We start from the raw sequence: 18,174 nt of genomic DNA on the forward strand, positions 1-18,174 counted from the left end.
GACCGAATCTTGACCACATGATCTTGAATTTGATGGATTAGATTAGATAATCCAAGGTTAATTTTCGCACTTCATTATACACTCAATTTACTTCAACTCGGGGGTATTTTTGTAATTTCATAATTAGGGTAAAAATTCAAAAAATTACTCTTACTCTCTCATGCGTTTTTCGCCTGCAAATCTTCTCTCAAAAGCTTCTCTCAAAAACCACTCTTCTCTCAAAACTTCTCTCTAACTTAGTTCATCTTCATCTTCATCTTCCATCGATCGTCGCCGGAAGAATACCACTGAAATCGGCTATAAGTTCAACATTTAATCGCTAGATTAAGTAGCAAAATGGTCGATACTCGCAAAACTTCTTCTGGACGCCAGTTGAGTTCTGGCAATATTTCCGATGAAGGTAATACAATTTGAAGCTTTGAAAACTTCTTACACGTAATTTAATTCATCTAATTCCTAACCTATATTCTTATTTTCGTCAAAATAGTATTGAAATATAAACGCAAGCAGCTGGCAAAAACAGAGACAATCAAAAAGTCAAATCGGAAGCCGGATGAAGTTGCTGGAAAAAAAATTGCAGATACAGAAGGTAAACCTAGAATTAAATAGGAAAAATGAAAAATAAATTATGACAATGAGGTAACACATGATTTGTTGGATGCTTGTTGATAGAGGATTTGTTCATTAGTATTCGAACATGAAGTTTCATCAGAGAATGTAGGATTAAACTTAACTGTTGTAGGTAAATCTTCCTTGAATGAGTTTAGGATTTTAGAATAAAAATTAACTGCTGCATTGTTTGATGTTTTTGAAATAAGAATTGGTTGTAACTGAGATTGAGCTTGTTGTTATTTGATTTTGTTGTTTATCATTGTTCTTGATCATGAACCAGTTCGGGGTTTGGAGTGAATTGCTTGAATCTTTTGATCTATGTCAAGGTTTGCTTTGTATTTGACTTTGCCTAAAATGCTTTTGATCCTGAATCTCTGATATTATCCTGTAAATGAAGTAATAAAACCTTATACTGAAGTAAATTCCTAATATACTGAAGTAATTTGATAAAATGAAGTTAAAGCCCTAATATAAAAACTATCTTGTTTAGAATGTGTGGCTGAGTATGTTCAGATGCATCTAGTTTTTCTAATATCCAAACTGTAACATGTGCCATCTCTTGCTAAAATGATCTATTACTAAAATGAAGTAATAAAACAATATAATGAAGTAAATGACACTAAAAATGAAGTAACAAAACATTATAATGAGGTAACATCTTTAACTGATGTATTGTTTGTACATTAAAATAAACTACATATTCTTTTTTATGAAGTAGTAAATTGATATAATGAAGTTAGTTGTGTCTTTAATGAAGTAATATAAATTTAAAATCAAGTAACATAGTATTCTCAGAACTATATGTTGTAAATTTATACTATATTCTTATGTATAGGTGAAAATTCGTCTCAAAAGAAGAAGAATGCAAGAATTTCTTTAGACATTCTCTCAATGTTCATATGCAAGTACTTCATTCATACACCTAATTACTTAATTCATATTAATGCACACATTAATGAACATAGAGACTGTGCTATATACAGGTGACAATAAATTGAAGCCTCCAGATCAAAGTATTATAACCACAGAGAAACTAAAAGGTTTAATTCATAAACTCACATTATATTTTAATTTAATACAACATGTCATTTAATAAATTGGAAAGATGAAGTAATAAATTGATTTAATGAAGTAATCTATCTACTAAATGAAGTTATCATCTAAAAGGCTTAGAAATAATTCTGTGCCAGAAATTAAAAAGTGAAATCTAAGTTATATAATGAAGTTAATTGTGTATTTAATGAATAACATAGTATTCTTTGTGAACTATATGTAATTGGGAAGATATGTTAACATTGATTATGTATTCATTATATCTATTTACTAAATATGAATTATCTATTTAGGAGGTAAAACTTGCTTGTAATGAAGTGATAGACATTAAATATGAATTATTTATTTACTGTGTTGAATGGGTTTAGGATATTAGGATTAAACTCAGCTACTTTGTTGTTTGCACATTTAAATGACCTATATGCTTTATTAGTTGAAGTAGTAAATTGGTAAAGTGAAGTAATAAATTGATATAATGAAGTAATCTATGTACTAAATGAAGTTATCATGTAAAAGGCTTAGAAATAATTCTGTGCCAGAAAGTAAAAAGTGAAATCTAAGCTATATAATGAAGTTAATTGTGTATTTAATGAAGTAACATAGTGTTCATTGAGAAGTATCTGTAATTGATGATGATATCTATATCTATTTTGTAATCTTGTGTTTAGGTGAAAGATCCTTACAAAAGAAGAAGAATGCAAGTATTTCTTTGGAAATTCTCTCAAATTACTTAGGCAATTACTTCATTCATACACTTTATTACTTCATTTATGTTCCATGTTACTTCATTCATACAAACTGTGCTATATGCAGAGGACAAGAAATTGAAAGCTCTAGAAAAGAGTATTATACCAACACAAAAATTATAAGGTTTAATTCATAAACTCACATTATATTTTGATTTAATACAACATGTCATTTTATCCATTGACTAAAATAGTCCTCTCTTTTTTTTCTTCCAGAAATGTTGAAAATGAAAAATGTAGCTGTTGGTGATAATACTTCAAAAGAGCATGCTAATGAAGAATCTGAAGTCTATGATGAATTGCGTACAAAGAAAAAACATGACAAGTATCCAGCAGATCGCGAAGGAGATAAAAACAGAGGTATATCAAATTAATGTTGGATTTTTGTTTCATATTTAATATCTCATTTGATGTTTTATTTAAATTAACTGATAAATCTATAATAGAATTGTGTAATACCATATTGAAGTACTATAGTGCTCTTTTTTTTTCCAGAAATGTTGAGGATGAAGAAATTATCTGGTGGTAATAGCTCTTCAAAGAAGCCTGCTACTCAAAATCTAGATAAAACAATTCAAGCATCAGGTTTGCAGCATATGTAAACAAGTTTTAATTATTCAATAAAAAATAATAATATAGGTGACTAACATAGATAAACTGACATGTTTTAATGAAGTTAATGATGAATTGAGAACAAAGAAAAGACATGACAAGCAGCCTGTAGAAGAAGCTCAAAACAGAGGTACTATACAAGTGTTTTCAAATATGATGTTATAAACTATGATCTACTACCCGTGTGTGTTTCACTTCCTTGTATCTGGAATTTCTTTACTCGACATTGATTATATTGTAGTGCAGAAAGAGCATTTAAAAATGTGCATTATTGGCATCTCTTTTGACATCATTATTGGATAGTAATGTACTATATTCAATAAATATGAACTAACTTAAGTATGTTATGAAGTATTTTTGACATGTTATTGAATTAGCTTAATGATACAACAAATTTTAGTGTTAAACCTTAAGCGGTAGTAATGAACTTTTATACATTTTATATCATTATCATTATTAATTATAAACATATATTAGGTATGAAGAGGATAAGGGGAACTGAGCAAGAACATACTTCACCTACTGGGGAAGATGTAAACAGAAAGATAGTAAAGAAAGCGTCAAAGAATGTTGATAAAGTTGCTGCAAAGAAGGGCACAGGAGTTTCTGACAGAGTTCTGTGTCTTAAAAGAGGTCCGACAAAGTTTGTTGAAGCAATAAAATCTCTGAATGAGGAACAACAAAAGGCAATAGAAGATATGGGTTTCGGGAGTCTTCTTCATTTCAATTTGACGTTTATTCCAGCAAAGCTTGCATATGAGATACTATATAATTTTGATATAGATACATGCGGAGTAAAGTTCAGACGAGGAATACTACATATCGGCGATGATGATGTCCATGCCACGCTTGGTTTACCAAATGGTCATTTGAAATTTGAAAGGAATGGACATCAAAAGTTGGACAAATTCATCAAAGAGATTGCTGAATCTTGTAACCGAGCTAGAAAAAATATGGGTCCTGATATGTTTATGGAAAAAATGTTAAGTGATGTTGAAGGTGGGGAAATGTTCAGGAAGATTTTCTTGATTTTATTCGACACAATCTTGATTAACCCCTCTGGAGACGGATACTTGACAACACAGATTGAAGAGGTAATCGATGACATTGATAATGTCAAAGATTATAATTGGTGCGGTTATGTGATTGATTCTCTCCTTCATGCCCACAAGGTTTGGGCTAAAGACAAGAGCAAACCATTCACTGGACCTGTTTCATTTCTGGTGGTAAGTAACTAAAATATATATTCTTGAATTAATCTGTTTTAAATATGAAGTATTATTTAGAAGTGATGAACTAATGCTAAGTTTCATTTTGTAGCCATGTTATGTTGATAGGATTGTTCTTCAATCACGGCTCGTCACAAGAACATTCCCAACAATCAAGGGCTGGACAAGCAAACTGCTAAACAAAAGACAGAAAATGGAGCTTGAGCCTGGGCCATTTGGAAGAGGCATTAAGGAGGGTATTTTCAATCCCCAAAGAAGCAATCTGTTTGAATTGGGTGCAAAGCATGACATTGCCAACTCATCTTGCATAAAAGGAAGTGATATCTCTGCTGCTGCAAAACGTAGAAAGCATTTTTTCAAAGTTATGGGAATTGCAGCTGATGCACTAAGTGAACTTATGAAGAACATAGAAGAAGATGCAGAAGATGTCAAGAAAGATGCATGCTCTAAAGTTGCAGCCAAATGCTCTTTGAAAATGATGGGCGTGCAACAGATGGGACAAGAAGAAGATGGCATTGAAATCCAAAACATGTCTCAAGCAATGCAAGATGACGACGTTGATGATCCTGAATTTATCGCTGCAGTTGAGAAAGGAATGAAGGTGGCAGAGCTAAGAAAAAGATGGGAAACTGAAGGTCCTTCGTTTGATTTAGGATTTGAGATTGGAGGAAGGAATGTAAGTGGATGAATGGCTTCTTGGTTGAAAAATTGGATGTTGTAGTATGGGAACTTTGTTTTGTTGTGTTGTAATTCATATAAACAATGGGATGTAACTAACTGACTTATTTTGTTTGGTATTTGGGGATGAACTAAACTTATTTTGTTGTAAAATATGAAATGGTTTTTGTAACTAACATGTTCTATTTAGGCAATGGAGAACAGTTGTTCATTGGGTTTTGTTTGTATTGTTGTTTATAATTGACAGGTTGATAATACACCGTCAAGGGACATATATCCCGAGAACTATATCTTCGAGGCTGTACAATTCATGCCCATATATGATGTGAATAAGGTAAAATTTTACATTGCTTTTTATTAAGTCTGTTTGAAGTAATATTTCAGTATAATGAAGTAATTGTCGTACAATGAACTATTTTTTTACCTTGTCCTTTATTAACTCTGTTTGAAGTAATATTTCGGTATGATGAAGTAACTGTCATACTTAATGAACTATTTTTTATATAATACTACTGGCAGGGTCTTAATGTACAAATGGGAGATGTTACATCGCCATCAAACTTCAGTGTTGATGCAGGCCTTATGGATAACTTAAAAGCTAATATAATGGAGAAGGTAAAATCTGAATTTTTAGAAGTATACATCTCAAACAATGAAATAGTTTGTCTTTGGAATAAATAATTTTCTAAATCAATACCAGGATTTGAATAAATTATGTGTTGTTCAACATGGATCAAATGTGAGATTGCATATAGATGATGAGCCAAAGGATGATGGTACCAAGGTATAAATCTAAATTACATGATTAAAAATCTTTATCACCCTACTACACACAACATACAACCTTGTGACATGATCCATTTACTTGTTTGATCCATGTTTACAAATGTCAAACCTAACAAGCACTGAATACTTTTTACTTCATTATATTAATAATTTGGTTCATTACGTAGAAGATCCAGTTCATTATGAATTAACTATCTTATTTAATGAAGTATTTTGTTATGTTATTCTACATCCAGAATCTTAGTATAAAAAATGACAGATATTACACAGCCATCAAAGTTCAGTGTTACCTCGCCTCTTATTATCTCTCTTTGAAGTAATATTTCAGTATTATGAAGTAATTGTCGTACTGAATGAACTATTTTCTACCTTACCTTTTATTAACTCGGTTTGAAGTAATATTTCAATATAATGAAGTAACTGTCGTCCTGAATGAACTATTTTTTACCTTGCATTTTATTAACTCTGTTTGAAGTAATATTTCAGTATGATGAAGTAACTGTCATTCTGTATGAACTGTTTTTTATATAAATCTAAATTACATGATTAAAAATCTTTATCACCCAACTACACACAACCAATGTCAAACCTAACAAGAACCGAATACTTTTTACTTCATTATATTTATAATTTGGTTCATTATGTAGAAGATCCAGTTCATTATGAATTAACTATATTATTTAATGAAGTATTTTGTTATGTAATTCTACTTCCAGGATCTTAGTATACAAATGGTAGATATTACACAGCCATCAAAGTTCAGTGTTGATGCTGGACTTATCGAAAACTTAAGAGTTAATCTAATGGAGAAGGTAAAATAACAATTTGAGAAGTATACATCTTAAATAATGAAGTATCTTGTCCTTGAAATGGATCATTTTCTGAACCACTACCAGAATTTGAATACACCGTGTGTTGATGAGCATAGATCCAATGCGAGATTTCATAAAGATGATGGAACCAAGGTACAAATCTAATTTACATAATTAAAAATATTTATTCTCCTACTACACACAACATATAAGCATTGAAATGATCCTTTGCTTTTATTGATATATGTTTATGAGTGGCATACTCAAACAGCAGTGCATACTTTGTACTTCATTATATTTACAATTTAGTTCATTATGTAGAATATTAATGTGGATGCGGAAATTCAGTCAGTGTTGAATGCTTATAAGGATATAGACATGGATGATGATTTCATGGAAAGTTGTTTGGTTGGTAAGCCAGTGTCAACTGGGCTCATTGTTTACAACGCCAATAAGGTAAGCTTGTGCAAAGTCATAGATAATTTGAAGTTTGTTCTTTATATGATGAAGCTATAATAATTGATTTATTTATTGCAAACAATAGATCAAAACTTTGAAGGAACGGATAGATGTACGTACTAGAAATGAGAAAACAGTGTCTCATGCGTTGAGATCTCCATTCAATGAACGAGCAGTTAAGATTACAAACAAGCTCAGTAAAGATGAAAAAGAATCATATTACTGGATTCTTACAACACATAAAACAGAAGAGTATGATTTCTAAATTGCTTTCTAACATTGTATCGCATTATTTTTACTAGTATGTGAAATTCTAACATATATTAAAAAATATGCAGACTTGAACTTGTTTATGATGATGACGTTGTAAAAGTTACAAAGATGGAAATGTGTTCCTTGATACCTAGGAAATTAATTGTGGTTGGCGTTATAGATGCATGGGCTTCCTACCTCAACAATATGGAAGAATTCCGATCACTGTACTCATCAAGACGACTATTTTTCACCACTTATCCTTGTGTAAGTAAAAATTATTTAAATTAAATAATATTAATTGTTGTGAAAATCCTAACTATGTTAATATACAGTTGTATACGATTGTTACAAAGCCTCAAAACATGGATGTCAGCAAAATCATTGCAAACTTCTGCAGCAACTTGGACAGAGAGGTGAAGGAAATACCGTATTTCAAATGGGAACATGTGGACACGGTACAAGCATCATTCTGAAGTATCTTAATTTTTTATAAAGTAGTAATTTGAAAAAATGAAGTTAAAGCTATACTGTATAAACCTATGAAGTAGTTAATTGCCAAAATAAAGTAATAAAACTTAAAAGTGAAGTAATAGACTCTAAATATGAACTATCTATTTACTGTTTTGTATTCAGCTGCTGTGTTGTTTCATATTCTTCAGATATTTAACAATACTTCATTCTCCCAGTTTTTAACCTCATTCGAGTAATCTTTTACTTCATTACATAGGTCTTTTTCCCCATATGTGCGAATGAGCATTATTATGGTATTTGCTTTTGCTTCAAAAGAAATGGAATTGTTGTACTAGATAACTCTGAAAATGGCGACGACAATGATCTCACAACCAATTATAGTGACATTCCAGAGACGCTGGTTTGTATTCTTCACATATGATTTAATTTTATTACACTTACATATGATACACAACTAAAAATAACATATATTTTATTATACATGCAGAGATCATATTTTTGTCAATTCCTCACCAACATTGGTCTTCACAAACAGTGCAAGACAATATCCAATGCTAAAATACAGAGATTCAAAATGCCATGGAGAACTTCTGAAAATGTTGAAGACTGTGCAGTATTTCTAATGCGCCACATGGAAACATACAAGGGTGAGCGCGAAGGTTATTGGAACTGTGGTTTAAAAAAATCAAGTTCAGGTGTTCTCCAAAGCTTGAGGGCCAAGTATTGCTCTGCATTGATGTTAGCAAATAACAGCCATACAAGCTTCAAGAACAAACAAGTTACCGAAGCATACTATAAGGAGGAAAGCAATAGCCATGTAATAGATGTTGAGAAAATGATTGCAGCATATTTAAAGAAAAAATGAAGATTTTAGCAGATTAAGTTTTGATATATACATAGATCTGTTTTGAGCAATTCAAAATAAAGTACTTCGCTTATTAATGTTGTTCTATATTAGATTTAAATGTTGCATTGGATAATAGATATAGTTCATTGGGTAGTTAATTTGTACAATGAAGTAATAAATTATAATAATGAAGTGAAAATCTATAATAATGAAGTATCAGGCTTTTATTATGAAGTATCTATTTACTGCGTTGTATGGGTTTATGGTTTAAATTTAACTGTTGTGATCAAAGTTCAGTGTTACCTTGCCTTTTATTAACTCTATTTGAAGTAATATTTCAGTATTATGAAGTAATTGCCGTAATGAATGAACAAGTTTTACCTTACATTTTATTAACTCTGTTTGAAGTAATATTTCTATATAATGAAGTAAATGTCGTACTGAATGAACTATTTTTTACCTTGCATTTTAATAACTCTGTTTGAAGTAATATTTAAGTATGATGAAGTAGCTGTCATATTGTATGAACTGTTTTTTATATAATACTACTAACAGCTGTGTTATTTGCTCATATAAATGAACTAAATATTCTATTTAATGATATAATAAACTTATATCAATCAATAAGCTAATGATTTGTTTTCATAAAAAGTTTAAACTAATTCTAATTCAAATTCAAATTTTAAATGAAATAAGAAACTATGGGTCTGAAGTACTGAACTTAAAAAATGAAGAACAAAACATATACCACTGAAGTAATAAATGACAAAACAGAACTACTGTTAGAGAAAAGAACAACAAGCATCAACATTGTTGTTTCCTCTTTTTCTTCTTCTTCAACTCTTGTATCTTGTCACAATTCCTTGAATCATGCTGACCAATCTCGCCACATTTGCCACATTTCCTTCCAGGCTTCGACAACTCTCTTATTTCTTTCTCAAGTCGTGAAAGACGTCGACCAGAACCCTTGGTGCTGACAACATCAGGTGGATGAACTTCTATTTCAGTAGGGACTTCTGAGCCATAAAAATTCTCAATCATCTGTCTCTTTGCACTTATAGACAATACATTTCCCTCACCAAGTACTTCTTTTTTCCCTTCAGCCATAATATGTCTAAATGCATGAATTTTATCACCATCTCCCTCTATAAGCCGTGCAATATCATAAAAATCTGCATGCATATCACTGTATTCCTGCTTCGTCTCATCCACAACAATAAATGACTCAATATTATCATCAAAACCAAAATGCACAGGCTTGACAAATTTAGACTTCAACCAGCGTCCTCCATGTAACTCATCAGGGACTAACTTCAATTTTTTGTTTCTCAAGATCCAAAATATGTGACTGCAAACGAGCCCAAGCCTCTCAAACATCTTACAACCACATGCATATGAATCACAAGAAATTGAGTATGAAACTGTCCAGTTCTTTGAGAACTTATCATTCAACACATAAATCTCATTCTCACCAACAGTTGACACTGTCACCATGGTGACATTATCGACTGCTTCCTCAATCTCACTCTGAATTAGTTTGAAACCACTGTCACTATAAATTGTTGATGCATGCTTCTCAAGAGCCGAATTTGTTTTCAAAGTTGGAATTGTGTTAAAATCCAAGTATTCAAGCCTATTATTGTTGCTCCTTTGACCATCCAATGCATTGTTGTAATACATAAGAAATTCAACAAGATTAGATCGAGACTTGGAGTACCTCTTGAAGAATATGTTCTGAGATTCAGATATAGATGTGGTCTTTATCAGTGAACTCATTGGAAAATCCCTAAAATATGCAGGAACCTGTAGTTCATCAAGTGATAAAAGTACTTCATTTATTGGCTAATATACTTCAGCAGACAGAAAATATGTTTCCAAAGGAGGATACATACCCAATATTTTCGTGAGTCAAACATAGAGGTAAACCACTCATTGTCCTTAAGCCCATATTTTTCCATTACATTATTCCAGGATTCTTCAAATTCTTCAGGCTCTATCAACTCAGACCAAACACAACTATTTAACTCCTTTTTCAAATCTTCATTACCAAGTTGACTCTTTGGTAACTTTTCCACAACTTTAAACATGATGTGCCACATGCACCATCGATGTCTTGTATCAACAAGGACTCTTTCCACAGCAACCTTCATTCCCAAATCCTGATCAGTAATGATCAATTTTGGTGCAGAACCCATGCATTTGACAAAAGGTTCAAACAACCATGAGAAAGAATCGGCATTTTCCTTAGATAATAAGCCTGCACCAAATGTTACAGGTCTTCCATGGTTGTCTTTTCCTGTGAACGGTGCAAATATCATGCCGTACCTGCATTAAATCAATTCATCAAAAAGATTCAGTAAATGTTATGCAGTACATGAATTATAAGTTAGTTCATTCTATTAATTAAATACTTCATCTTGTCGGAGTTTTACTACATTCAACTAAGAATTCTAAATAATTATGCACTCACTTCATTCCAGTAGACTATTAATTCATTATTGACAGTTACTAGTACCTAAAGTCAATGTTTCATGCATATGCAAGTTGATAACATCAATAATCATTTTACTATAAACAACATTATAAGTTAGTTCATTTTGTTTGGTAAATACTTCATCTTATCGGAGTTTTACTACATTCAACTAAGAATTCTAAATAATTATGCACTCACTTCATTCCAGTAAACTATTAATTCATTATTGACAGTTACTAGTACCTAAAGTAAATGTTTCATGCATATGCAAGTTGATCACATCAATAATCATTTTACTATAAACAACATACTTCATACCTATTAGTTGAATAGGTTGTGTCAAACGATACTATATCACCGTAGAGATGGAAATTCTTCTTAGCAATGGGATCACACCAGAAAAGACGAGTGAGCCTATCTTTGGAGTTCACCTCAAAATCATAAGTGAATGCCGGACAATTCTCCTTCTTTCGGCTCATTTCATTAAGTATCATCTGTGCATCTGCCCCACGAGTAAATGCTCTCAAGTCGCGCCTATAGTTTCGAACTTCTACAACCGTACACCCAACATAATCCAGCCCACCAAGAACCTCATTCAGCAACTTAAAAGTCAACATAGGACCTATGTTTGCACTTGCACAATCTAATATAAATTTCTGATGCATTAGATCAATGTTGCGATTCAGCCTCATGAATCGCCTATGGCGTCCCTCAACCATATCATGATTATGTTTTTCTTCAAACTGTTTGACAACATAACCAATTCCCTTAGAAAACTTAATCCCAATTTTAGACTTGCAAAAACACTTCCTAGAAGATCGTCTTCGTTTTGACTGCCCTTGCATTTTATTTTTCTTCTCACCTTCTCTACTACACACAACATATAACCATGTGACAAGATCCCCCTCCTTCTTTGATCCATGTTTACGAGTGTCAAACCCAACATACCGTGCATACTTATTATAGAACTCGGTAGCATCATCAAGTTTAGGAAAAATCTGTCCTACATAGGGCTTTAGTTGGGATGGACAGTCAGGTAGGTATGACACTGATATAAAACATGCAAACTACTGTCAGTGGAAAACTAAAACAAACCATTTATGCCTACAAATTTAGTTCATTATAACAACAGTTTAGTTCATTTAGCTGTTTTATTACTTCATTATAACAACAATTTAGTCGAATTAATGGCATACTTTAATGTGCAAACAACACATCAGTTAAAGATGTTACTTCATTATAATATTTTATTAATTCATTTTAACAGTGATTTACTTCATTATTAATATCGGAATTTAATATTCAATAAGAATAGAAGTTCAGTTTTAATGGATATTACTTCAGGATAACTTAATTTTACTTCATGAAGAGTACAAATCGCATATACACTACAATAATATCAGAATTTAATATTCAATAAGAACAGAAGTTCAGTTTTACTTGTTATTACTTCAGGATAACAAAACTTTACTTCATTATGAGTACAAATCGCATATACACTACAATAATATCAGAATTTAATATTCAATAAGAATAGAAGTTCAGTTTTAATGGATATTACTTCAGGATAACTTAATTTTACTTCATGAAGAGTACAAATCGCATATACACTACAATAATATCATAATTTAATATTCAATAAGAACAGAAGTTCAGTTTTACTTGTTATTACTTCAGGATAACAAAACTTTACTTCATTATGAGTACAAATCGCATATACACTACAATAATACAAGCATTTAATATTCAACAAGAACAGAAGTTCAGTTTTTAGCTCATATTTCCGACCATTTACTTCATTATTAATATGTCTACACTACAGACATGAAAAACATCGAAAATAACACATTGCTCGATTGAAAAAAGTTACGAACCTTCAACTGTGGTATTATCTAATTCTGGCTCTAAATCTGAATCTGAATCCGTGTCAAAAAGAGATCCTCCTAGATTAGTAAGATCATCCATAATCGATCCAGTTGAAGTAGATCCAGTTGAAGTAGATCTTAATCCGTCTTCAACCTCGGAATTTGTTGATGTAGATCCGAATCGGTCGATATTCTCCATGAGAGTCAGAATATTGCCAAATTGGAGCAAAACACGATGGTGAATCAAAGGCAGTTCGTAATTTAAAGTAGAACACGATCGTTCGTGGAAGGCAGATTGAAGAAGATTGTAGAAGAACTTGATTGAAGAATTGAACGCGATCGACGAATTGAAGAACTTGATTGAAGATCGTGGACCGCAGATCGTGAATTGAACGAGAATTGAAAGAGAATTGAAGGAGAATGACGAATTGCGATTAAACGAGAATTGAAGGAGAACGAGAATTGATTCGTCGACGATGTGAAGGAGAACGTGATCAGCAAGTTTTGCATATTTTGATAGTAATTTGTAATTTCCTAAAATACCCCTGAGCATGTTTTAATTGAATAAAATTAAAAATAAATTGTAAATTAATCCTAGCCACAAGATTAAGAAAATGGAAGGCCCTAATTTAGTCTCTAGTTCGGCCCTTAAGAATGGTTCGACATTGATCACAACTCTATATATATATATATATTTGTTTATTTAGTAGTAAATAATAAGATTTAATTAAATATTTTATCAATAAATATTATAGTGTTATACATTTAATAGTATTATTATAGAAATCAAGTCTTGTATTAGTATATTATAATTTTAATGACATTTAAATTTAAATACAATAATAAATTATAATACACAATATTTAAAACTAGTATTAAACTCTATGGATAATTATAAACTTCTATATTGTAAAATATTAGTGATTGTAAAAGTATAATAAAATATAAGAAATATATTATAATTAACAATTTCTTAAAATAATATAAAATTAAAATGAATTATTAGTTTTAGAGGAAAAAGAATTTTGGATTTAATGTATAAGAATAATTAATGTTCATAATATTTCAAAATGATCATGTGGTGGAGTGGTAAAGGAGGTGGTATTTAGAGAGAAGGTCGTGTGTTCAAGCCCTAGCATAGCAACTACAAATTTTTAAAAATATATTTTGAAAAAGTGAAAAGCCGGTTTTCGGTTCACGGTTGGACCGGTCTGACCGGCCAGTTCCACCGGTTCGCGGCGGTTCAATATGCTAGTGGTTTTAAGGGGCGAACCGGACCGGACTACCTGCCGGTTCGCGGTTGAACCGATCGAACCGGCCGGTCCGATCCGGTTTTTAAAACACTGGATAAACCCAATACACGATATTCGTATTCCCACACCTACACACAAAGGGCAAATTGCCCCCTCAAATATACATAATTTTCCATACATATATAACCTATTTATTTCAATATATTTATTAAATGACTAATTACTAGGAGTACTTCCTAGATTGTAAGAAAGTAGTCTGGAGTATAAAAAAGCTCAATGCTGCTAATAAAGATTGCTTGCTGCAGTAGTCCCGCTTAGTTCATTTAATTTTACAATATTAAAACTTAAAAGTTTAAACCCCAAAATGCCCCATCCAGAACATTGGATTAAATAAACTTTTGCATCCATAATTTCAAACGTTTGACCAAAATACCGTTATTAATTACCTCCATAAAGAAAACAAAAGGAAGAAAAAAAAATTCAAATAAAATCACACGTGATTAGATATTCTCCATCGATTTCTTTTTAATTGACTCACTTTATTTTGCTAAATTGAAAAGGAGATATTTACTGTTAAGCAGGAAGGGAATAAAATAAATAAATAAAAAAATAAAATACTGAGAGGATATCATTTTTTTTCTAAAATTAGAAATGACTTATTATCTTAAAATTTACTGAAATGCAAAAATAAATCAATTAACAACAAACTTTCTTAATTCACAATTAAAAGTCTCAACTTTTTCATTTCCAGTCTTTTCATTAATAAGAGTTTCTTTTTACCATGATCTTTTTCTTTTTTTTTAACATTTTTTAAAACTCGGGTCGAAAATATGCGAGACTCCTAATGAGAAATGGACGAAGCACCGGTTATATAAAGAAAACACCTCCATTTCCATAAAAATTAACTCCTCCAACCACCACCTTCCGCCGCCATGGCCGCCCACCACCCTCCCCACCTCCTCCTCCTCGCAGCGGCGCTGCTATCCTATGCCGCGATCCCGTCCCTCTCCCTCCCGCAGTGCCCCCCGTGCGGGGCCACCATGGTCCCCTACCCCCTGAGCACCGCCCCCACCTGCGGCGACCCGGCCTACAAAATCCGGTGCTCCGCCGCCTCCACCCTCCTCTTCGACTCCTCCAACAACACCTACCCGATCGCCTCCATCTCCCCCTCCACCCAGCGCCTCACCATCACCCCCCCTCCCCTCCCCCCCAACACCTGCCTCGCCGCCGACCTCCCCTCCAACGGCCTCCAGCTCAACCCCTCCGCCCCCTTCAACATCACCAGCAGCAACACCATCTTCTACCTCAACTGCTCCGACTCCATCCTCAACTCCCCCCTCAACTGCACCTCCACCAGCCTCTGCCACGTCTACAGCAACGCCACCGCCAGCCCCTGCCAAGGCACCCAGTGCTGCGCCTTCCGGGCTGGCGGCTCCACCACGGCCTACCGGATCCGGGTCAGGCAGGAGGGCTGCCGCGCCTACCGCAGCTTCGTCAACCTGGATCCGGACTTGCCGGTGGACAGGTGGCCGCAGCCAGCGGTGGAGCTGCTCTGGCTGCTGCCACCTGAGCCCGTCTGCACGGCCCAGGCGGATTGCGGATCCGGTTCGACCTGCGGACCAGATCGGAACTCAGGCGGGTCGGTTAGAAGGTGCTTTTGTAATTCGGGTCTGGAGTGGGACCCGGTTTCCGGACTATGTGCTCTAGGTTTGTTTTACTGTTCATTAATTAATTAGTCCTATTAATTATGTGTCATTAATTTTGTTATTAATTTAAATCTAATGTTGATATGTAGAGTGTAAAGATCCAGATGGCTGTGGCAAAGATCGGACTGCGCTTATTACAGGTAATTCATTAGTGTAATGACATGTATAGATTAATGACACAAAATTCATGAGATCAAACACGATGATCAAAGTCGTTGTTGCTGTTAGAAAATAGAGGTAACGGGGTCTATTAACTCCTATCCAACCTATATCCACCGTTGTGTTGTGTTGTGTATATATATGAATGACTTTTTGATATGTTATACTAGTTGGATAGTGTTAGATCACCTAGTAAAAACTACATTTATTATTTAATTGGGCATAGCCATTTGACCTTTATACGACCAAGACTTTAGATTTTATTTGTTTCTGTTTCTGTTTCTGTTTTGTACTCCATGTGACTATGGGTGGAAGAAGGGGACTTTCTCACTATGTCATAATGAATTAGGAAGGAAAAAGTATTCCCACTAGACTACTAGATATTGAGTTTAATTTTGTCTGTGTACATTCTGTTTGAAAAAAATTCAATGTACATAACATGGTAGCGGTAGGGTATGGTAAAGTTGACTTTTTTTTGTAGAGATCATGTTCTCTATCAATAATTCAAACTTGAGTGAATTTTATTTGAGCTTTCGATTTTAATAATTTAATATTTTCACGCTGCAGAAAAAAGTGTGTACATTTTTTCCATTGCTAGTATAAAAATAATAAATTTTCTATTTAGTGAAAATTAGGTTTATAATTAAATGTTAGGGTAAAAGTTACTACTAGCCTCTCATTTTTGACTTTATGAGCTGCTGATCATATCTACTCACTTATCTTGATGTCACTCGTAATCAATTCTTTTTTCTTTTAGATGAATTGAAATTTTAATCAATCTTTATCTTTGTTTGCATTTTATATTATAATGATGATTTAATAAATATAAGAATTGTTATATTACATAAACTAATAGTAACAATTTATGCAGGTGTGACCGTTGGTCTTGGTGTGGCGCTACTAGCATCCCTCATCGGCTTCTTCTTCTACCGGCGCCACCAGCGCATCAAGCGCGAGCAGGATCGCCTCACGCGCGAGCGTGAGGAGATCCTCAACGCCGGTGGAGGCAAATCCGCGAAGGTCTTCACCGGCAAAGAGATAAAGAAAGCAACCAACAACTTCGCCAAGGACCGCCTCCTCGGCGCAGGCGGCTACGGCGAAGTCTACAAGGGCATCCTCGACGACGGCACCATAGTCGCCGTCAAGTGCGCCAAGCTCGGCAACTCCAAGAGCACGGACCAGGTCCTCAACGAGGTACGGATCTTGTGCCAGGTCAACCACAGGAGCCTCGTAGGCCTGCTTGGCTGCTGCGTCGAGCTGCAGCAGCCACTGCTGGTCTACGAGTACATCCCTAACGGGACCCTCCTAGACTACCTAGGAGGCCCCAAGAGAGAGCTTCTCTCTTGGAAACGCCGCCTCAGCATCGCCCACGCGACTGCTGAGGGCCTGGCCTACCTCCACTTCTCAGCAGTTCCACCCATCTACCACCGCGACGTCAAGTCAAGCAACATATTGCTCGACGAGAAGTTGAACGGCAAGGTGTCCGATTTCGGGCTCTCGCGCCTGGCCCACACGGATATGAGCCACATATCCACGTGCGCCCAGGGCACGCTCGGGTATTTGGACCCAGAGTATTACAGGAATTACCAGCTTACAGACAAGAGCGATGTTTACAGTTTTGGAGTTGTTCTGCTGGAGCTGCTGACGTCGCAGAAGGCGATCGACTTTAATAGGGACGCGGACGACGTGAACTTGGCGGTGTACGTGCAGCGGCTGGTGGAGGCGGAGAAGGTGATGGAGGCGGTGGATCCGGCACTGAAGGAGGGGGCGAGCGGCTTGGAGCTGGAGACGATGAAGGCGTTGGGGTTCCTCGCGGTCGGGTGCTTGGAGGAGCGCCGCCAGAATAGGCCGTCGATGAAGGAGGTGGCGGAGGAGATTGAGTATATCATTAGTATTGCGACGGCGAAGCCCGCCGAGGCTTAGCTTTGATCGGAATTAATATACATATATGCATACATATAGTTATGGCAGGCTTTTTTTGGAGGGAGCTCTTTCTTTGTTTTTCTCCTTTGGTTTTTATTCCTATACTTTAATGTTGATTTCACTGATTGTACATAGTTTGTGGTTAGCTAGTGAACACTTTTTCTTTGAATATTTCCATTTTAAATCCAATCTTCTAGCTAGAATAATCTCAATTCATGAATCACAAACAATATCA

General features: G+C 34.4%; 3 protein-coding genes across 3 annotated transcripts; 2 read left to right on the top strand and 1 right to left on the bottom strand.

Annotated features, from left to right (window-relative positions):
* The first annotated feature begins 5,464 nt into the window (after positions 1-5,464).
* Positions 5,465-8,578, top strand: LOC148932096 (uncharacterized). Its single transcript, XM_089064182.1, has 8 exons — positions 5,465-5,545; positions 5,631-5,714; positions 6,850-6,984; positions 7,073-7,239; positions 7,326-7,506; positions 7,575-7,697; positions 7,970-8,113; positions 8,201-8,578. Exons 1-8 carry the CDS (start codon positions 5,465-5,467, stop codon positions 8,576-8,578), a joined length of 1,293 nt encoding a protein of 430 aa, XP_088920308.1.
* A 786-nt stretch (positions 8,579-9,364) lies between these two features.
* Positions 9,365-13,097, bottom strand: LOC125195571 (protein FAR1-RELATED SEQUENCE 5-like). The gene is made up of 4 exons (XM_089064996.1): positions 12,908-13,097; positions 11,352-12,081; positions 10,453-10,885; positions 9,365-10,363 (listed from the first exon to the last, which is right to left on the bottom strand). Exons 1-4 carry the CDS (start codon positions 13,095-13,097, stop codon positions 9,365-9,367), a joined length of 2,352 nt encoding a protein of 783 aa, XP_088921122.1.
* Positions 13,098-15,046: 1,949 nt separating this feature from the next.
* On the top strand, positions 15,047-18,128 carry LOC125202164 (wall-associated receptor kinase-like 20). The gene is made up of 3 exons (XM_048100517.2): positions 15,047-15,858; positions 15,947-15,997; positions 16,888-18,128. Exons 1-3 carry the CDS (start codon positions 15,084-15,086, stop codon positions 17,937-17,939), a joined length of 1,878 nt encoding a protein of 625 aa, XP_047956474.2. The 5' UTR covers positions 15,047-15,083; the 3' UTR covers positions 17,940-18,128.
* The last annotated feature ends 46 nt before the right edge of the window (positions 18,129-18,174 follow it).

Source organism: Salvia hispanica, chromosome 2, assembly GCF_029641045.1.
Source record: "Salvia hispanica isolate PSC_SH4W2 chromosome 2, Shi_PSC_v1, whole genome shotgun sequence".
NCBI classification, from domain to species: Eukaryota; Viridiplantae; Streptophyta; class Magnoliopsida; order Lamiales; family Lamiaceae; genus Salvia; species Salvia hispanica.